The 22,509-nt window shown below is 35.6% G+C and overlaps 1 protein-coding gene across 3 annotated transcripts in view; it reads left to right on the top strand.

Moving 5' to 3' along the window:
- Positions 1 to 21,122, top strand: part of CCDC141 (coiled-coil domain containing 141) — a 62,567-nt gene extending 41,445 nt beyond the window's left edge. The window contains exons 19-30 of one of the 3 annotated variants that reach the window (XM_014249271.2): positions 813 to 953; positions 1,736 to 1,930; positions 3,446 to 3,629; positions 4,864 to 4,973; positions 7,215 to 7,313; positions 10,290 to 10,446; positions 10,987 to 11,182; positions 13,088 to 13,260; positions 19,111 to 19,265; positions 19,364 to 19,493; positions 19,586 to 19,751; positions 20,842 to 21,122. In XM_014249271.2, the coding sequence (XP_014104746.2) occupies positions 813 to 953; positions 1,736 to 1,930; positions 3,446 to 3,629; positions 4,864 to 4,973; positions 7,215 to 7,313; positions 10,290 to 10,446; positions 10,987 to 11,182; positions 13,088 to 13,260; positions 19,111 to 19,265; positions 19,364 to 19,493; positions 19,586 to 19,751; positions 20,842 to 20,896 (1,761 nt within the window). In that variant the 3' untranslated portion in view covers positions 20,897 to 21,122. Of the gene's footprint in view, positions 1 to 812; positions 954 to 1,735; positions 1,931 to 3,445; positions 3,630 to 4,863; positions 4,974 to 7,214; positions 7,314 to 10,289; positions 11,183 to 13,087; positions 13,261 to 19,110; positions 19,266 to 19,363; positions 19,494 to 19,585; positions 19,752 to 20,841 lie in introns of all 3 variants that reach the window. The other 2 variants (XM_088059258.1, XM_088059257.1) reach the window with 2 other exon arrangements.
- The last annotated feature ends 1,387 nt before the right edge of the window (positions 21,123 to 22,509 follow it).

The following is a 22,509-nucleotide window of genomic DNA, read 5'->3' as shown; positions in this document are numbered from 1 at the left end:
GTTTAATAGCAGGTAGCTGGTATGAATTCATTTGAAAAGTATTGAAAGGCATGGATGCATCATAATTGGACCTTCTAGTTCATTTTAATTTGTATTATTGTGGGAATAATTTTCCCTGCTGCTGGGCTTGTTGCAGCAAGTCAGTGCTGGCTGGTGAAAGTATTCTCCAGAGTACATCTAGCAGTAGCTAGGCAAGGTTTTCTGTATCTGTCAGGCAGGATCTCTCTGCTGCCATACTCAGAGCATGGTTATTTGGAAGTCAGGTGGTCATTCTTGATCCTGCAAAGAGCTGTATTCCTCTTTGTGTGCTGTGAGTAATTGTACTATGACGTTTGGACTTGCACAGTGTATAAAATTAAGCCCATGTACAATTTCTTTTCAGAAGCAGGACTTTTGAAAAAGGGATGAGGAATGGGACAATTACATGGCTACCATTTCTACGAAATGGACTGAAGTATGTGAAGAGTATCTACCTCTAGTTAGAAGCAGTGGAAGCTCCTGGACAGGATTATTTCATAGATTGTCTGAGCAATAATCTCATCCCTTGTTCCAATACGTTTTTTGCCCCAGTTATTCTGGAAACAGTACTTTTCATCCAGAATGCAAAAATGCTGATTTAGCAAGATTATGATTTTCCATTAATGTAAAGAAATTCTGAGGAATTAAGGATGCTTTATGAGATGGCATAGTATTACTAATTTCTGTATTAAATTTTCAGTGTTTAAATTGTCCATTAAATAGCTCTTGAAAAAATATAAATTGATGTGTGCTGATTACCTTTTTTACTAACAAATATGTTTTCACTGTTGCAGCTCAGAGAATCATTTAAGGATCTCAAAAAGAAATTCAACAATTTGAAGTTTAACTATATAAAGAAAACTGAAAAAGCTCGAAATATGAAAGTACTTAAAACACAGATTCAGCAAGTTGATACATATGCAGAGAAGCTACAGGTAATAGAAATTCTAGGCTTGGTAAATTCTTCACCAGTCAAATTACTTGGCCTATGCCAAACACATTACAGGAGACTGGCACATCACAAAATTTATTGTGCACTTCTGTCTTTCTTTTCTCATTGTATCCTCCCTGTCTGTCATTGACTCACGCATTTTTCACTGTTCTATTCCTGTTACTCTGCCACTTCAGTGAAACAATGTTAACTCAATTCCTGACTTCACTCTTTTAATCCTCCGTTTTTTTCCATCTAATCTTTTATTCTTCTTACCTCTGTTGTGTAACCTAGTCTTTCTTCCCCTTAAAGTAACCCAAAATAATCATGTCTTGCATCAAGTTCCTCTCTTGTCTTTCTGATTTCATCCTATAAGATGAACTTTTTTCTTCATAGCCTTCATGGCCTGGAGTTGATCATGCTAATTTGCACCTTAGAACCCTCTTAGTCTCACCCATTTTTTGCATTCACCAGAAACTCTTTTTCCAATGGCCTTTTTAGTTGTAAGTCATGCATGACCATGTTTTATTACTACAGATATTTGTTTATTTTTAAGCTGAAAAAACTTGGCTCAATTACACCTTTAATAAATATAATTTACATCAATTTTAATCAGCTTTGCAGAGGCCCTCCAGTTTCCTTTGATTTTTGAAAGAGCAGCTTGTAATTTTTAAAACATAAGACAAGAAATATGTTTGTATGGTTTTCCCCTGCTTTTTAATATTAAATTTCTAAAAATATTAACATTTTGTTGCAGTATTTAACACTGCTATACTTTTAAAACAGATTCTTAAAAAGAAGATGGATAATTTAGAGAAGAAAGTTGTTGACCCTTTTGCAAATGAGCCTAATGCTAAAGTTCAAGTTCTGTTGGGCTCAATCTGTGACTTACAAAAGCAGCTGAATGACTTTAACATGGTTGTGGAAGATTACAAGCAAAATCTGGATCTCATGGAGCATCTGCAGCAGATGATGAAAGAGGTATTAGTAAACCTGACATCCCCACTGTGGCTGTAATAATGATCCAGGACAGGGAGAGATAAAAGCGCTTTAACTGCCTCAAGGTTAATCTGTACTTTCCAAAAGTAATAAATTGCTAAAAAAGTGGGGTTTTTTTTAATTGTTTCTTTCTAAATTTGTGATGAAAGCGGGAAATAAATGTGCAGTGTGTCTCTGTTGATGCATCTTGGGGTCTCCACTTCCGTATGACCACATGACTTTCAAAGGCATCCAGCATATCTATGATGATACTTACGAGCTCATTTTCTCAAAGGAGGCAACACAGAAAGTGTCTCAAAGTCCTCTTTGGTAGCTGTCAAATTACGGGAGGCAGGTTATCATCAGTACCCACTGTGGTTTATGTTATGATGGAATTGAAATGTAAAATACTTAATAGAAGAATATTTTTTTTTTTAGTAGACTAAATTTTTACATATATCTATAATTTTTTTTTCTGAACTGCAGTCTTTCTTATTGGACACTTCCATAACTTTATTTTAATGTTAAAACCTGTCAGTCTTGACAGCCCTGTTGAGGACTGTCTTGTGCATTGTCTTTCTTAAAAGAAAAAAAATTTGTGGCAATATTGTAACAGTATTTTCCCTCTTGCTCCATTGTGTTGGTGCTCATACCATGGGGCAAGCTCATTCTGGTCATCACTGTTCAGTTTTAGAAATAACACTGTTCTTATCTCCAAAGGGATCTAAGTGTGTGACATAGACCATTAGCAAAGCAATTTGTTAATATTTATTGAACATTTGCATTTTCAAACTCCCCACTTACTTAACAGAAATGAATTATTTCCTAAAGCTAAAATTTAAGACTGCTTCTTTTTTTTTTTTTAAATCAGTGTAAAGTATCACCTTTTACTCAAAACTTCTCTTTCAGCAAATAGGAACAGCCTTAAATGCTGATTTCAACGGTAGCTAAAATGGTGATTTTTTAGCCATTTCCTGTAATGATGCAATACCAATGGTTCTGAGTGAACACCAGATTGTGTCCTGTTCTGAGTATTGTTAAAGATGTTTATTATGGGTGTGTTCTAAAGCCCAGTCTTCTCAGCAGAAAGATTCCTCGTGACTTCGTTGTCTGCTGACACCAAAAACCCTGTCTGTTAGTATTTTAAATTTAAGGATCCCTTCTGCCCTTACCAGCTCTAAGTGAGGCCATACCATGAAGTTTTTGAAATCAGTCAATTGATATACAAGGTATAAAGAACTCAGAAATAAAATGTGCTTTTGCAGAACCATTACATAATAACCTCACCATGCTGATAAGATGAGCGTGGGCCTAGTGTTTAATGAAAAATTAGCAGCCATTAATGCTTGAAGCACCATTAGTAATGAACAAATGGTTTTCAGGTTAAATTTAAGTCAGAATATTTAAGAATATACTGTATACCACTGATTATGGAAAGTCTAAGAATAATCTAGTCTATTCTACAACAGCTTGACTGCAGATAGTAATTCATTATAATGCAGTTTTTTTGTCCCACAGTGTCAATTTTGGTTTGAAGATGTGAGCGCAACAGTGATTAGAGTTGGCAACTACTCTGCAGAATGCAAAACCAGAGAAGCAATAGAGAGTCTCTATAAGCAATTCAATAAGTTTATTGAACCTGCAGTGCCTCAACAAGAAGAAAAAATTCAGCAGATGATGGACCTTGCTAGGCAGTTATATGGTGAGGAGATATCTGGTAATGTTCTGTGGGGACAAAATGCAGTAACTCGGGATGGAAATAAGCAGACTCCCAGACTTGTTAATTTAAGAAAATCCAATGAATTTTAAAAAATAAATGTTGTTTTGAAGTATTAACTGGAAGAGGTGAAGGATTTCACAACAAATATTTACAAAAAGTGAAAGGATTAAAATACTCAGCAGTCTGGTATTTACTTAGTTTTCTGTATACAGCCTGAGTTCACCTTGAAATCAAAATGTCCTTGCAATATTCATGAGCTTGGAGTTAAGATTTCATGGCTTAAGCTCTCTCCTAACAGGCAAGCCTTTGAAGCCAGAGGATATTATAATTATATACCTCAGTGCTGAATTAATTTTTTACATTATAACTGTGAATAAATAACTGTTAGGATTTGATTGCCAAATTTTTATTAGCAGATAATGTAGACTACTATTTAGATACTGTATTTGCAATTGTATTGATTTGGAATGTTGTTGACCAAAAAACACAGACATCAAAAAATTTCGTATTTTGCTTTTTTCTTTTCTTACTTGTAATTTTCATATACTTTTAAAAGTTATTTTGTCCAAAGATAAAGTGACAATCCAAATGTGCAGTGATTTTGTAGCCTATTTAAGTAGTAAAACTAAAAAAATTCAGCAGTCAAACTAGGCTTTTAAATTCCTCTTAATTTAATATGGAAAGAATATTTAGAGAATACAGATAATTTCTTTATTCTTCTCTCTCCTTTTTTATTTTTTAAGCCTTCTCAATATTTTAAACATTCGTATTGGCAGGAAAGGAGATGACAGAACAGATTCTTGGCAACAGCTGGTTAGGAACACCAGGAGAAAGAAGCTGCTTGGTGTCCTTGAAATCATTACATGGGAAAAAGCTTCTCCATCCTGCCTTTGTTATGTATTTCTTATAACAGTGATCTAAGTGCCTCCTATTTGTATAATGTGGCAACGAGTTTAGGGGACACTTTATTAGGTCAGCATCTTTTAAAGCAGTGTTACTAACCAGAGAGAAGAGCTGCAGAAACTATGAGGACTCATCTCAAGTAAGCTAGTACAAGCTGGGAAAACACATTACTAGGAATGACAGAACTCCTCCAGCTAAACAAAACACAGAAAAATGTGTTAATTGTAGTTCCTTGGGGTAACCAATTACTCAGGTTGTTGCATGTCTGTTTGAGGCATTCTGTTCTACTTTTGTGCTGTTTTGCCTTTTGTAGGTATTGAAGAAGGAAAGAAGTATGTTGAAAAAACTGTATCAAAGTATGAAGAAATCATGAATTCTGTTGATGGGTTGTGTAGATCTCTGAGAGAACTTAAGGAGATAAAGGTGCATTTTTACAGCTGGAGAATGTATTGCATCTGCATCAATTTATCCCGCTTAGTGTCTGAGTCAGTGCTTTTAGCTGAGCATCATCTGTGGTAGCACGAATTACTTCTTAATTGTTCACTTTTCTGTTACTTTAGGTAATGATTATAATGAATCAATGAAGTGCTGCTTGTTTGGGCACTAAATATTTCTTCTAGGTTTCTTTTTCTTTGCTTCTTTCAGAACTGTTACACCTTTCAAGAAACCTTTAGGAGGAAACGTCAAATTTTCTCTGAGTATCTAGACAAATACTTTTTTTTGCATACTTCTTCCTTCGATATTATAGTATAGGTAACTGCCAGAGCTACAAAATGCCAACCAACCTTGATTGGCTCCCTCTTGGAAAAGATATCCCGAAAAACAAGTTGTGTTGAAGCCAAAGTAATTTGAGTTAGAAAAGCCTTGTTTTTACATAAATATTTAAGAGAATGGCATTTCTAGTTTCATGTTCTGATAAACTGCTGTAGGTGTAATTAAATGTAACATATTAACTGAGGAGGAATTATGAAGACAAGTGATAGGAGTAGATAATTAAGACTCCTTCCTTCACCCTTCTCCATTCCCAAAGTAATATCTGAGAAATCTCCTGCATGCAGCAGCAGCTGATGAGTTAATTCTTCAGTGAAAGTGAAAAAATTAAGATGCTTAAATACCCTGCTTTTGTTGGTACTGAATCTTGTTTCACATTTCTTTGATGGAATGATACTATAAAATTGACACTCAAATTGTCCATTAATACACTTTAAAGCAGATGCCAAAAATATAAATGAATTCCTAAGGTCATTAGGCGAATGGAAAGGTTTTCTCTTGCACTGTGACCATATAGAAACCTCAGCATAAGTGCCCATTCTCCTCTCCATTCCTGTATTTCATAAACACTATAGTGTGCAGGGACAGCAATCCCAGTTTCTGTCAGAAGAGGACTTGAACCTTTCATCTTTTCTAGAGCAACATTGCATGATCTTTTCAAGACAAGTGGAATTTCAAACTAATTTTACTGCCTTATTTTGACCAATTTCCATAAAATTATTGAATGTTTTTTACAATACAGTTCTGCAGCTATTTTAAATTGAAAGTTGGGGGTTTTTTTTGTGTTATGTAGTATTCTGAGATTTAAAAAATAATATTCTTATTGAACATTTCCAGGATATATCAACGGTCAATGTCTGTGTCTTATGAAGAGTAAATAATTCAGCAACCTATCTACACAGACATGTGCCATGAGTATGGAATGTCATGAGTATAAATTGAGTTTCACTTCCTGTTATTTTTAAGGCATGACAAATTAAAGGGAAATGTATTACATAATCTTTCCTAATTTTGTATGGCTGCTGAATGCCAGAAAAAAAACTTCGATTTTTTTCAAGAGCGAAATTAAAGACTACTTTTTCTTCCTAAAAGGAAAAAAAAATAGACTGAAAAGATCACATGGAATTTTTCACTTGTTTATTTCTACAATGGAAAATTAATAATGCAGCACATTCTTATAAGAAACTTGTTTAAGACTATAACTTTTGGCTGGGCAGCTAAAGACATGGAAGACACAGAACTGTAACTATAAAGCTTTTGGCTTTCTTTATCTTGTGTCACTATTATGTTCTTTGAAATCAGTGGAATTCTTCAGTGACAGTTTTGAAGGATTTATCAAGTCTTCATAAAGTACATTATGGTTGTCCAGTTTTCTGCTATGCTATGTTTTATGCTTAGAACACATTCTTCCCTTTCCACTTTTAAAGATATATGATTATAGAGGCTCATAAATGTTTCTTTCCTCCCTAGAACTGTTTTCCTTCAATCCTGATATTTTTTCTGAATTTGTTGTTTATTCTCTTTCTTCTTGTAACAGTGTTACTTATTCCTTTATTCCCCCTTACTGAGCCTGTGTATAAATTGGTTAATATTCCTCAGATTCTTGATTAGATGCTGGAATTCTTCAGTCTTACATACTCAAGAATTATAGTCTTGTATAGTTTCCCTGCCTCAGAAAACATCCTGTCAGCTTTGAAAAACATTGTCATTGCTTGTCCCAGAATGAATTAATTGAGTTTTGCTGCTTTTTTTTTGCCATAAGCAATTTACACCTGTGTTGATGACAGATTTTCACTTTGGTGTTTTCTCTGTTGTACAGAGCGTAAGTCAGTGTGTAGCTAACAATTCTTACCTTCTATTGTGTATAAACTTAATTTTCTCTTCACATGGCAGAAAGTTGATTCTTCTGATGAGTTGATTACTGTTAAAAGAGATGAAAGAAATGGTCAAGAAGCACGTGAGACTGTTAAAGAAGTGAAGCAAAAGCAGCAGGTTAGTTCAGTTAATTGGGTTTTTTAATAACTAGAAGTTTTTCTTAAAAGGCTCTGTGCATTGCTAGAAAGGTTCTTGTTTTTCACTCTTAAAGCCTCCATTTGGATAGAAATGATTATTGTTTGTTGACACATTAAGGTCTTAATTGGGAAAAAAAAGTGGTATTTTAAAACATTTTCCTTTCAGATGGCACCAGGTGAATTGCTCGTATTAATTTACATTGTGTACTCTCAAGGGAATTCTACTCCTTAATTTGCTGTGTATCAAAAGTGAGGACTATTGTTATATTGATAAGCTTTGATTATATTCTCATTTACAGTATTACCAAAAACCTGACAAAGCAAACACATGGATTCATTTTAAAAACAGTGTGAATACCAGGAAACAGAAACAATGATGGGACACAACCTCAGCTGTCAGTAGTTCAGTAGAACACCATGTCAAATATAATTTGCTGTAATATTTGTATGGCACTATAGAAGAAATGACAGAACTCACCATCAAATAATCATCTATATCCTCATCTCAAAACACTTAAGTTCCATTTCAGCTGCCAAGATTCTCTGCATTAGAGATCACAAATAATCCAAAGTAGGGATTGCATCCATGTTAAGGACAATTCACATGACAATTCACAAAGACTATACGTTTGGAATGATAAAAATCCAAACAGACAAACATCTTTTATTCATGAGCATACAATAAAAGAATATGAAAATTTCCAAATAATCAGTGAATAAATGAACTCTCAGAAATACAGGCAAAGCAAAGCCAGACCCGTTTTATGAGATTAATTACTTTGGCTTAAAGAATATTTTAAAGGCTTGGGATCCTAGATGTAAATGTAAATAATTTGCTATGTGAAATAGTCAGATAAATCAGAGTGGGTGGTAATATATCTAAGTCCTTAGGAAGGTAGGATCCATTGATAACAGATTTAGATATCTAAAAATTCCATTTTGCAAACAAATAACATAGACAAATACTGCAAGATATTAAACAGTGATGTTTAGTAGAAATTCAACTAATATCATTCCCTTCAGTTCAATACAAAATGTCCTGTAATCAGTTGATAAGCCAAAATTAAAACTAAATAATTTTTTCACCTCCATTCTGAGTCAGTGGGAGTTTCAGCATTGACTTGGAGCCCAGATTTCTCTCAAAATGTTGTGACTGTTCCAAAGAGCATCCCTCAGGAGAATCACCTCAGCAGATGCCCATAGCTCTATTTCACTAAGCCACGGCTTTGTCACTCCTCATCAGACTGAGTCTCAGCTGCCAAGGAGAGAAGTCAAGGGTATGCAAAAGAGCAAATATCATATGAGGATTGTGGCGACTATGATGCCTCTACCCTTTTCATCACTCCATACTTCATTTAAAGTAGCAGGTTCATCTCACTAGAGCTTCGTATAGTGGGCCAGCAATCTCTAATTTTATCTGTACTCCTGCAAGCTGCTTTCCCAGTATTAATTTGCTTCAAATATAACCCTCTTAAAAGTGTGCTAGACCTTCTCACTGCACATTGATCTTCCTGCTTTTTTGGTCCCATGCTGCCAAAGCCTATCTGGCAGCTTGCTCGCTCACAGCTCACCTGTCATTCTTTTCCACACATTTCCCCCAGGGTCTTCTTCCATCTCTTCAGGGGTCAGAGTTCATCTGGGGATTCTTGTGGGAAACACTTTTACAGTAAAACCTGAACTTCTTCTTACAACTGAATTGAATTGTTTAGTAAAATAGACACAGTAAAATCCCAACCTTCTTCCAGTCATCTTTTCATAGATCTGGCATGAATCACATTGCTTTGAAATAACAAGAGTAATAATTTGGAAAAGCATCTATATTAAAACTAACATGTCTAAAGGGCCAGGGCACATATGAGGTTCTATTACTTCTGGGTTTTTACAATTTTTTTGCACTAATTGTTAGATTGTATTTAGAGCAGTGAAGCAAAAATAAAAAGAAAGAAAGAAATGTACCACCACACTCTTGTATTGGATGCAGCCAAAGAGACCTGTTTTGGAAAGCAAGGAAATTCAGTGTACCACCCCATTTATTTGAGCGGTCAGTTTATAGGTGATAGAAACACTGCTCAGTAGATTACATATTTGTGTATAGTGCTCAGCAATGAGAGAGCAGCTTAAGCAAACATTATGCACACACCTTTGCTGAGAGCCTTTACCTTTTAAATGAAATCAATCTGAATATATGATTGCATTCATACAAAAATCAAGACGCAGAGAAGTAATTAACAAAGCAGATAACGTCTTTGATGCTTTGTGATTAAAATTAAAGTACTTATGCCTCACCCAATTCTCTTTGAAACATGATGAAAGGGATATTTTTTTTCCTGGATCCAAGTTAACATAAAAATAATTTTTACCTTATTTTTCTTTTAGTATTTGGGAGGATCTTGTAACAGCCAGGAAAAAAAATTAAAAAAAATATAAAATGTTTATAAAATGCTACAGAATTGTTGGCTTAATTATTTAACTCTTGACCATGATTGACAACTCCTTCTCTCAAAGAAACAAGTCCAGCAACTTGGCTGTTAATATATTTATATGGCTATGTAACTGTGTCCCATTTAGATGTAATTAGGGCACCTACTCCTCCTCCTCCTCCTCCTCTGCCTTCCCCTTGCAAATGTTCATATAAACAGAAGCCACAGGATATCCACAGGTTGCCCTTTGTTTATAGAAAGGTACTTTTTGTTTCATTGTTACTGTTATAATAAATGTTTATACATAGTTATAAAAATATTTTCTAGAATCTATTTGACCAGTTTGAAATTCCAATAAGCTGCTGCAACATTTTTTGACAAATTGTCTTTTGCCCCATTTCTTTCTGCCTCTCAGAATACATCAAGCTTAATTAAAAGAAATATTGTTGCTAGATTTTGCATGACAAGGGGATGTATTAAATTATAACTCTTTGTTTTTCTTTGTCTTCTTCCCTCTCTCTTCTTTCCCCTCCTAGTTTGAGGAGAGGAATATATTGGCTGATATTTCAGTTATCTGTCCAGCTGGTGAGGATCTTGTTTCACAGGATACAGAGCTGTCATCTTCAGCCAAAGAGGATAGTTTACAGACTGAATTCCTGGCAGAAGAAACCCCCTCTGGAGATGAATATGAGTGTATATCACCTGATGATATCTCTTTGCCACCGCTTTCTGAGACACCAGAATCCAACCTCTTACATTCTGAAGCAGAGCTAGATGAGCAGTGCTGCTGTAGTTCTCATAGTCTGCATGTCAGTTCCTACAGCTTGCAAATGCAGAAAACCACTAGAACAGCAAAACAGATGGAAGCATCTGACCTCTTAACAAATTCTGCTTTTGCTGATGCTACAAATAATAGAACGGAAAGTCCATCAGATCACTTTGAAAAGTTTTGTATCTCTTTAACAGACTCTAGTCCAAAAGTCAGAGCAGTATCTCCTTTGACTTGTAGCTCACAAGGAATACCTGAAACTAGCTCTGCTTCCTGCTCTTTAAAAGCCAAACCAGTACACAGCATGATGAGTGAAATGTGCAAAACACATTTCCAACACCTTGAACTTCATAAAAGCATGGCAGAAATGCAAGAAAATGTGCATGCCTTGAATAACTGTACTAAACCCCAGGACAGGCTGCATGCTTTGCCTGATGCATTCTCAGGTTTCGTGTTTCAATCAGACACCACCAGAAGCTGTCAGAGGCAGATGGTTACCCGAGAAGAGATTAGAAGTTCTTCAGAAAAGAACAGCATGGCCAGCCTAACTGGACAGGCGCCTAACTTCTCCCAGCTTCTGTCTAACAAAACCGTCATGGAAGGTTCTCCGGTAACTTTGGAAGTAGAAGTAACAGGATTCCCAGAGCCTACACTGACATGGTGGGTAGCTTGCAATGAGAAGTAGTAAATATACCTAGTAGCGAGCCACCACAAACCTCTTATAACCAAATCAATTAATCTGTAGGCTAGAATAAATGGCTTGTATCCTTTCTACTCCACTCTTCTGCATGATTTCCACCTTCAGAATCGTTTTCAACAATTAACCAACTTGAAATAATCACTCTGTACCAAATTTTTTGAATAAGAGTAGCAAAATACTGCAAACATATCCAGTGTTTTTAAGCAAAAGCATCATACAGTTTTCATATTTTGGAATATGGTGTTCCACTTGTTCAATGCCTTCTTAAAATCACTTCACGCTTCAGATTTACCATAAATAAATTCACCTGCATTTTCCCAGGCTCTGGGCACTACGTATGGACAGACACATAGATGTGCATGCACACTGAAATATTTATAGTCACTACATAGATGGGGACACATTTACACGCATGTGAAAGTCAGGTATCAAAAGTAAGGTTATAGGTTAAAACATCCCATCTAAATATCTACACTAAAAGAATCAGTTTTATATCATATATTGGTGTGCATGGTCTATCTCTTTCCTAATTGCTACGTGTCTCTTTAGATTAGTTTATATTGGATTTTTGAGAAATAGAGATGATGTAATATAAACATCTGAACTCTAAAAAATTCCCTGCCAAAGAGAATAGGGAATGAAAGAGGAGCAGGATTTCAAGATTTTTTTCATAGTTCTATATGTTGTGGCATGTATTCCTCCAATTTTACCTCATTTGTCTTTTCTCTACTTATTCCATTAGTCTTCCAAAATGGAGGCCTTTTTTTCAATGTATTAAAATTAAATATGCCTCTTACTGGAAAAAAAAAAACGTTAATATTATTATTTCACATTTAAAGAATTAAACTGTAAGTTTTTGTTAAACTGAATTTTTTTCAGTGGCACTGAGAAAAATACTGGACACTGCAACCTTGGTGCTATACTCTGTTGGTATCAATAAAGTTACCTTGTTTTAAATACCAATATTGTACAGATTGAAGAGTATTATTGGTGAAACAAAATATTCCTTTTTATTGTAGGAAAGCATTAATTTAGCTTGAAAAGATATACACTATTGATAGATTGTCTTTCAAAAAGGTAATGTTCAACTGGAATTATTTTGCAAATTAGAAATCCATGAAAACAGAAAAAATTATGTTTTTTAAATTACAAATTCACTAATAACGTGTATTTTGTACTTGTGTGGAAATTTCCCTGGATATATGGAAAAATATTTTCATGTTTGTGTTAGATTAAACACAGCCTATGCTGAAACATCATGGGGCAAGCAGAGCCAGAATTTCCTCTAATTTCCATCTTAAAATCAGGAGTCAATGCCAATACATGGTACAGATACTCTACTGCTAGAATATGACGCCAGTTCACTGAAATAACTCCTAATGCATTGTTCTATCCTGTTTGATGATGTGAGCTAAGTAAATGTTATGTGGGCTGGGGTGGAGAAAGGTTCTGGGCTGTGTTTTACACTGAAGATACAAGTTCAGAAAGTTTGTTTGTTGATCCTTTAGAGCTTATCCATGAGCTGGATGTGGACAGACTCAAGACCTTATTAGCAAAAATGTCTCAGTGTGCAAAACCAAGGCCCCAGACCCTCATGTTACCTCTCTAATTTTGCTGTGAGAGAGCTGTAACTTTGTTGAAACCACTCTCAGAACCACGTTTTCTACTGTTAAGAATGTATTATCTAGTAATTTGCATTGTTTAACTGTTCACACACATTGACAGACCAAGTTTAAAACTGAGAAATGAGGGCACAGCAGGTCTCTATCTGTTACTGTAGTGTTACTGAGATTGTCTGAATTTGCAGAGTTCTGTGTGGCATGCGGTGATAAAACTCTGACTTGAAAACTGACTCTCTGCTTCAGGTACAAGAAGGGCCAGAAACTGACTGCAGATGAGCGCTTAAAGCTTTTACAAAAGGAGACAAAGCATACTTTGTTCATTCAGAAGGTGTGTGATAAAGATGCTGGCCTCTATGTTGTTCGGGCTAAAAATCTGAACGGCACTGTCTCCTCAAGTGCCATTCTTCACGTGCAAGGTAACAGGCCACCTATTGCAAGAATAGACTGGATAATGCTGTGTGTCATCTATATTAGTGTATCACTAATGTACTGGCTATTCACAAAATAAGAACAATATTGACTGCACCAGACTTAATTACCACACTGTTGAATTTATTTTCTTACACCGTGTTTTCACAATATGTACCAAACCACTTTTTATGGCAAAACGGATATATTGCTTGTTTCCTTATTGCCAGTGTTATGTGTTTATTCAACTTTGTCATAGAGATGTTGAGATAAAAACTTACTAAGATTTTTCTAGAATCTGAGGCTGAGTTTTGCTTCCTAAAAGTGTAGGCATTCCATAGCATTGCAAACGGTTTGAATGGTTGTAGGTTTTAAATGTCAATATAGAGCCAGGTAGAGTGCTCAGATCACTGTGTATTTTGGGATATGTCTTCTCTTGGGATGGGGTGTGGAAGGCATTGGCATTTTTTTTAAACCTAGAATGTATTTTTTTTCAGCCACATGTTTGCTTGTATGCTTACAACCAAATTATTTTTAGGACAAAGCTTCTTAGTAAAGGTATCATAGCATTCATGATTGAACTAACATTGGTCAGATTTAAATCTGTCTCAGCCCAGCACAGAGCCTCCTCAAAGGGAAGCTGCAGTAGTTCCAACAGAGTTGTGGCTGTGCTGTAGAACTGACCCAGAACCATCAGGATTTGTGTAAGTGGCATCTAGCATGCGATAGAACAAATGTTTACAAAATGAAACATTGAAACATTCCACTCTGCTTAAATAGATGTCTGTGATACTTTCTCTGCCTTCTTACAAAGTTAAAGATACAAATATTTCTAATAATCCTCTAAATTGTTAGTATAAGACAAGAAAGTTAATAATTTATGAAATGAGCATTTGCATACGTTTAAAATTTTTAACACACTGATTTCAAACACAATCAACCAAATTGGGGAAATATCCAAAAGTGTATTCAAATTTTAAAAAAAGGAAAAGTCAGTCAAACAGAATTATCCTTTAAGTTCAAAGCAGTAAATCCAAACCAGTATTTTGTACACCTACAGTTTGTATTTTCTTCTTGACAAGGACAACCTCAAATGTATTTTTTTATTAAAGTTCTAATTTGTTTAATTATTATGTAATGATGATGTAACTGTGCCAGTGAAAGACTCAGTTTATAAATCCTCAAATATAACTTCATTCTTTAGCCTTGGTATTTGTTGTATTTGTACAGTAAAAAGAGCTGACAAATAGCTACATGATTTTTCCTGCATCTTTTGATTACCAACCTTCATGTTACAATTACATTGCTGTGGAAAATTTTTAAAGAGGAAATATTTACCTTCTCTTGCATAATTTGTTGGAATGAAGTCAACCTTTTACTGTGTAGCATGCTATGAAAAGAATATATATTGTAATTGCTGAGGGTCAGATATTTTGGCCCAGTGACTGCAACTTTTAAAAAAATTCCTGTGACTTTGAAGAAGGAAAAGTTCTCATTATATAACCTCAGAGCAATGAGAGGGAGCAAGGGGAGGAAGTGGTGAACAGATGGGGGAACACAGTAAGTTCTAACTAACTTGGTATTACCCTTAATGAACCACTTTCTCAGTTCAGTCATCTCCCAGAAACGTAGATTCATAAAAATTTTCTCAGGTATAAATTTCACCTGTTTTCCTGCAGTATTTTCTATGTCACAATAAAGGTAATGTAGATCTTAATAAATCATTGTGGAAGTATATAATACCTTTGTTCATTTGTTTGTTAAAACTCCCCTCTGAGAATTTGAATATTTCTGTGAATTTTAGGTAAACAAAAGTTGATTTTTTGAGTGTGGTATTGTGTCTACTTTCAAAAAAGAATAGCTTTAAATGCAGTTTTTAATGGGTATGTGGATATCAGCCACAATTTTAATTGCCACAAGAAACTAGATTTCAAAAAGAGTGATTTAGAGATACTGCATTCACAGCAGGACTCTAAAAATCTCATGGTTTTAATGTTTTGCTTTGTAAACAAAGACATAACACTGGTTACTGCTGTGCTGGCAGACTGGATTTAAATACCCTTTATTTAAGAACTCAAATGAGTCCTTAAAAAAAAATTGCTGGAAAATTCCAGCTGTGTTCTGTTTAGATAATGTAAAAAAGAGAGGAAAAAAAGAGTGACAGTAACATAGTCTCATGATGCACTAGTATTTCTTTGAAGGAAAAAAACACTCATTCTGTTGCAGCAACATCTTAACATAATGCTTCCTACTTTCATGGGGTTTTTTAATAGTTTGTACTAGGCATGGTTTACTTCCTCCTTCTTTTAACCATACTGTAGAGCAGGGAATGCATCTGGGTGTTTTGTATTGTTCTGGTTCTTTCTTGGTTTACAACGCTGATCTCCCCACACTACAGTTACAGTTTTGAGCCTACAGTTACTTCAAGATCCCAAAATGTTTACATCTTCCTGATGGCTCCCTTATAGTGAAGATTTAAGCCTCAGTCCCACCACCCTTACAAGAAAGACCTTAAGCATATAACTAACCTACACTCCCTTCCTCCTTCCTCATATGCAGACACCATTTAAGAAAACGGTATTTTATTTCTTTATATTCCTTTATTTTATTTATATCTTATTTAATTTATTTATATTGCCTGACTACAAGATGTGGAGTCATGTGAAGGGATTTTTACATAAGGTACCTAAATTTGGAGGGGGAAAGGAATTAATTATTTTAATTTTTCAAGAGAAGCAGCCTGTCTGAGGTCACAGGTTTGAGTCAGTAGGCAGAAGGAGGATGAGTCATTACCCAGATTGGATCAGATGCGGCTGGAGCTGCAATGGAGAAGGTGAGTTCCTCTCAAATGACTGGTAAGGTATGGTCACTTCTGCATCTTCCTCTGGAGACTTTCCTAGGGTAAAGGAGTCATTTTTGTGTGTATGTTACCATCTGTGGTCCAGAGGAACTGTGTCATGAAAAATTACTGCCAAGACTTTAGGGAGGTTACACATGGTATCCAAGGAGACTGGAGCTCTGGGTTATGGATATTCCAGATCAATTGGGTCATGAGACCCACTTAATATTCCTAATAAAGGAATCCTTTTGTTTGTGTTAGGAGCTTGACTGAGACAAAAATCTCAAAACAATAAAGTGCAGTGTTAATTTAGAGTAATGCAGAGCAAATCCAAAGTCTCTAAGCAGCATGGTGGTAATCTGCCTAGCTTAATTTCATAGAGAAAACGGGAAGTTCATAAAATTGTTAATATCACATTTCAAGACACCAGAGACTGGAAATTACATGCCTAGAGTAAATAGATTAAGAATAACTGTGAAGCAATTTAATTGAAAAACAGTCTGTTAGAACCAATTTGGCTTGGCCTGCACACAAGTGTGTGAGGGAGACCTTAGGCAGGGGTGAAGGCTGGGTCATAGACAGATGAAGGTGAACTTTTATCCTGCAGTTTTTTAATTGCTCCAGGTCGATGATTTTTCTGTGTTTTTTCACCAGTTTGCAGTATAACTCTACTGGTTCCTACTGATAATTCATGGAATATTTAACAGCTGACAAAATTATTGTCTGAAATTGTAAGAGCGATATTTTAGTACCTGATTATTTTTTCCCACAATGGAGGAGCAGATCTGTTCTTTCTAACCTTTGTGGATGTGGACATCATGGGATGTCCAGCCAAGAAATAATTTGCAATTAACAAGTTGTCTTCTGATGTTTTCTTATGATATCATGTGAAAACCATTGGTGAAATACAACTATCATTCTATTTTGAGGGTTGCTCTCAGATGATAAAATTTTTTACAGCAGACTTTGTTGAGGTGAAGCCTGTGTCTGAAAGACCTGTAGGAACTGCCTCTTCATGGTTTTATTTGCACATATTTTTCCCTTTGCTCTAGAAATGGAACATTTCAGTTTTTATGTTCTGCTGCCTTAATGATATAAAGTCAAGATGTGGTTTGATCATTATCACTGTCACCATTACACTCAGATTTTTCCTTTTTTTTCTAATGGTAAAAGTCATTCTGCTATGAGATGCAACATGACTTCACAAGGTAATCCAAACTGCACAAGTACTGGAATCCAGCCAAAATTATCCCAAAGAGTGGCTGAAGCCCACTTAATGTTTTGCACTGGAATACAAGCTAATCATGTTCTGTTTGTGACCTACTGTTAACTGCCTGCAAAGAGTAGGCAGGGGTGTAAATGTGGTTCTCTTGCTTGAAGTGAAGCTTGAGATCACAAATTTCTGGCCTTCTGGTGCATGCAATGCAATGGGGGTGGCAGCTTGCGCGTGCTAACCTTCAACAGCTAAGAACTGAGTTGTTTGAGCTGCTCTGGCTGGCTAATAGACAGGTCACACAAGGTCAGTGCAAATATGGGAGAGTAAAACTTACATTCTTCTGCTTTGCATTGGTGCCTCAGTCCTACAGTATATAGGAAGAATAGAAAAGCAGCTAAGCTTGAAAGCTTATTGCAACTAGGAGCTCACCTAAGAACTGAATTTATTAATACAGGGGCCAAAATGTCTGCCTTGTGATGCCAGCAGGCCCACCCTTGGCAAAAATAGCCTTTGGATCAATATATTTGGGTTTAGAAGTTGATGGGCACCTGTTCAAGGGAAGCTGATTTTTGTTTCATAATAGCATAAAGGAAAGATTTAATCCTTAAACAGTGGAGTAATGGTGGCATAGCAGTTCTAAACTCTGTCATTTAATACACATTTCAGTAACTTTCTATTTCAGAGGAGGCCGGTGATAACTTCTGTTAAATATTTTGGAAATGTGGTACAATTTATATTAAAGAGGAAGAAGGACATTCTTTATGTGATAGAGATGCAAAAAGTTCATTTTTATTGTAGGATGTCTTTGTGTGTTCTTCTTGTGTTAACATCTGCTTTATACTCCCAGTGTCAAGAATTCTTAGTTTGAACTCTGAGCTTGTCTTCTCTTTTTATTGTAATCTCATAGGTGGAATATAAGTGGAACCTCAAGTGATAGTACAGTGATTCAATAAACCCAGCTTTACAGCTCATTAAGTTTCAAGTCACAGAAAGCAATGTTTTTATTCAGTACAAACTGATGGTGATGATCAAAATTCCTTCAATTTTGATGGGTTAATTTGTATTGATCAGTTCTTGTAGTGGTTCAGGTGTCATCTGTCCTTCCACAGTTGGCATGAGGCTAGCACAAAATCAATCTCATGTGCTTTGGGTGTTGCAATAGAAATGCAATTACTTGCCCATCCTTCATCTGAACCAAATTTGTACTGGATGATGTGGTTGTAAATGGTTTCAGTATTAATGATGGCCAAAATAATGATGCAGTCAAAGTTGTAAAGAGGCTTCATTCTGCCCCTCATGTTTGTTGCAAATACCAGTTTTTTTAATCTTTCCAATAACTTTTTTTTTTTTTTTTTAACTAAATAGGGGGAGAGAAAGTAAAGAAAGTGGGATGTACAGCAATGCACTAAATGATAAAATTTTCCCTCATGACTTTGTCACTGTGGAATAATTAATCTTACACCTTCACTGTAACAATAATTCACACAGCCTTGCCTAATACTTTATCAAACATGATTCTTTAGCACTTCCATGGAACTGATGCATGTAATTCTTGGGTGCTTAATATCGATGATTTTTAACAAATTTTACATTAGATAGAGAAACAATATATGCCAACTAACTGTCTTGCAAACAAGTTATCCTGAGTTCCAGGCTTCAGTAAAGGCTCTCTTTGTCTTTCAATGTGATGAACTTAATGAGAACAGATTGTTTTCTTTAGTTGCTTTAGTTGTGTCCTTTAAAACACAGTGACTATTGTTTGGGGTTTCTTTTTTGGTTTTTGTTTTGTTTTTTTTTTTTTAGTACAAGGGAAACAGCCAAACTTCATACAAAAGTTTGGACATAGAACTCTGCAAGAGGGAGAAGATTTAATCCTGCATTGCACTATACATGGGAAGCCCAAACCACATGTCTGCTGGACAAAGGATGACATCCAAGTGGTATCTGGAGACATCAGTGTATGTTCTAATGTTCTTGAAATTTTTCTTGTGAGAAAGGTAATTTATATAGCTTTATGCTACTAATGATCCCTTATGTGTATTCTCTTGTTTTATAGATTGAGAAATTAGGAGATACCTATTATCTTTTGAAAAGAAATGTAGTCCTTGCTGATACTGGGAGATACATCTGTGTTGCCAGCAATGAAATTGGAAAGGCACACTGTTCTGCTTTCGTGACAGTGATAGGTGATTTGTCCTGTCAGCTGCATGCTTCTTGACACCCTCTTGCCTTATTACATGAGCAACTTGTTTCCACTAATGTACATATATTGTTTCAGAGAAAAATAAACCCCCCAAAACTTCCTGTGTAACTCAGGCTAAACCACAATGGGAAGATGGATACTTTTCAGAAGAGGTGAATGTCACCACAGCTGAGCTAGCACAAGCCCAGGACATACCACGTGAGAGAGATGAAAGGCCAGTGGCTAAATGTACTCCAGTAAGGTAACCTGCATCTTACTCCATGCTACAGCTTTTACTACTGCAACCACTGTAAGGACCTTAATTTACAAAGCACACATCAAACATGCTTACTAAGCTATGAATTTTAGGGCAATGTATGTTATGTGCATAATATGTAATTCCCATTTTCACTTTATTCTTCATCCAAAGATATATAATTTTTAGATCAAAGAATTTGTAATGCATTAAAGAATTGAGCCTGTGCAAGGTACTTATGTTTAGTGAAATATTTTTTGAAATCTAGGCACCTTAATCTAGATATTAGTATAAGATTGAAGAGCTTAAAACACAAAGTATTCCAGAAGTTCAAATTGATGGACCTAAGTGAAGTTTCATGAACAGAATATATAAGCAAGGTTTTCTGCTAGGCAAGTCTTATTCTGAAGAACAATTAGCAATCCTAACAAGACAGGAACTGTCGTTCATTAATTGATTAAAGATAACAATACTTCCCACTGTGCCATTTCAAATTAAATAAATTAGATACATGAAGTTACTAATCTCTGTGACTCTTACCACAGAATTAAATGTCACCTCATTAATTTAGGCTCTGATTTAAAAAAAGAGTATTTTTGTATTTAAATCGCTGAAGTTTATTTATCTAGCTGTAGTGCAACATGTAAGCATAAAGGAAAGTTTTTGCATGTGTTGATCCAAAAGCTTTGTCCTTTTCCCTGTGGGCTGCCTGGACACTTTGCTTCATGGCCAGGTGACAAAGCCTTGATTCCACATATTTTGTTCAGGGATTTTTTCCATATTGCTTTGATATAGCAAATATTCCTAAGTAAAAAATTACATGCGAGATCATCATAATTTTACTTAAGTCACATAGAGAATTCAGTATGATTAAAACACATATACTATATGAAAAGGTTAGATTTATCCTATTTTTCTCTCATCTGTTGTTTATAGCTAAAGTGTTTTCTGGTCAAGGAGATGAGATTTAGAATATTTCATGCTCTCTGTGTAATCACTGTTTATTTGATCTCTAATCTTTTATTTTCACAAAACCATGAACTGTCTATGCCACCATTAAAAATATGGGCAATATTAACTGATCTTCTTTAAACAGGTTTAAAGAGAAACTCTGGTTTCAAGGAGTGCATCTGGAACTTGAGAGGCCATAAGAGATGAACTTCAATTTAAGACATGATCCCATTCTTCTGCCCGATGCAGTGGAACAGAAGATGGACTGAACTGCAAGATGCCAGATTCCTGAGCATGTTTGTGTTGTTTGCTGTGTCCATTGGTAGATATTGGCCATGGGTGAGGAGCAATGAATTTTGGGTACTATCCAATATATGTCTAGATTCAAATTTGTATTTTGTTTCTTTACAAATAAATCATTATTAATATTCATCTGTGCACAGCATTTATTAGACAGTGGTTTACAATTCTTCTGGGCTTGCTGTGGATTGTTGGACAAATCTAACAGAAGGTGATGATGGAGAAAATAAACACTCTCCTTCAAAACTGCAGATCTCCTTGGTGATTCACTAGTACCCAGTATTGTATGATTCTACAGATTCCATCAGTCCTATTAAATCCATCATCATTCCATTCCCACTAGCTAATATAGAGAATTAGGATTTAAAACAAAATTATCTTATAACTGCAGAATTCTTCAGTTTATTAAATAGAGTGTTAATTGTCATATTCCTAATGTCTTCAAGGAAGAGGAAGTCTCTCTAAGCATAATGGAGAAGTCTTCCACTGCAATGCTTTCAGGACTAGATTAGAGTGACAATGCAGCCCATTTCCAGTTGGTGCCTGCCATTGCAGCTCAAGGGAGTGGACTATGAAGTGATACTAGTGCTAGCTTCAAAGCACTTTTTTAATTTAGCCAAGGACTCTTCAATAATAGAATTCCTTGAGAACCACAGTGTCTATTCAGGGTATTAAGAAAACCCTGAACTGTAATTGAATCTTTTGGATTGTAGGCCAGTCATTAGCATGATGAATCTTTGTCTCCATCTCTTGAATTCAGATTTTAGGTGTGTTTTCCAATTTATTGCAAAGCTTTTTGTAGAGAAAGACAAGGATTTTTGTACTGTCATCAATTTGCAGCATTGAAAAAGGTAGTTCAGGAAAAGCTCCATTTTGGATGGCTGTTTGTCTGCCACAACAGTAAACAAAACAGTTGCCCTTGCAAATAACAGTTCTTGAGCTTGGTCCATCTGATTCAGATTTTCAAAGTCTTACTTTGAAAATGTTGTGAAATGATTCACACTTCCCAGACTTCTGCTTAAGTACACTCGTAATGGCTTGGCCAACACCACAGATGCACACAGATTCCACCTATATTGTGCAATTCCCTGTTGTACACACAGATTCCACCTGTACTGTGCAATTCCCTGTTGTCCAGCATTCTGTCATTCTGTATATGCACATTGATTAGACCTACCCTGGTTTTGCATACCACTGCAATGCACTCACACTTCTCACAGGGAGCAGATAGGGATTTAAGCAGTGCAGCATTTTTGTGCTTCATCCAAGTAGATGTCATCTGTGCAAAATTGGCACTGAAATAACATATTTAAGAACTGCTTAAATTGTAATATTAAAACATTAGACATTTTTCTCCATCAAGATGCAGGCTGAATAGCAGAATCAAATTTATCTCCAAGTTGAAGTACAGGTAGAGAGAGGAAATGAGCTGGAAAAAAAATATCATGTACATGTCTTCACCTGATCACATAAATCACTTGCTTGACGTTATGGAAAAGTCAGTGGCATCCTG

Source organism: Pseudopodoces humilis, chromosome 8 (assembly GCF_049639895.1).
Source record: "Pseudopodoces humilis isolate 2021_Gansu_Grassland_sample_001 chromosome 8, ASM4963989v1, whole genome shotgun sequence".
Classification (NCBI taxonomy): domain Eukaryota; kingdom Metazoa; phylum Chordata; class Aves; order Passeriformes; family Paridae; genus Pseudopodoces; species Pseudopodoces humilis.
This window is presented reverse-complemented; position numbering and strand designations above follow the sequence as displayed.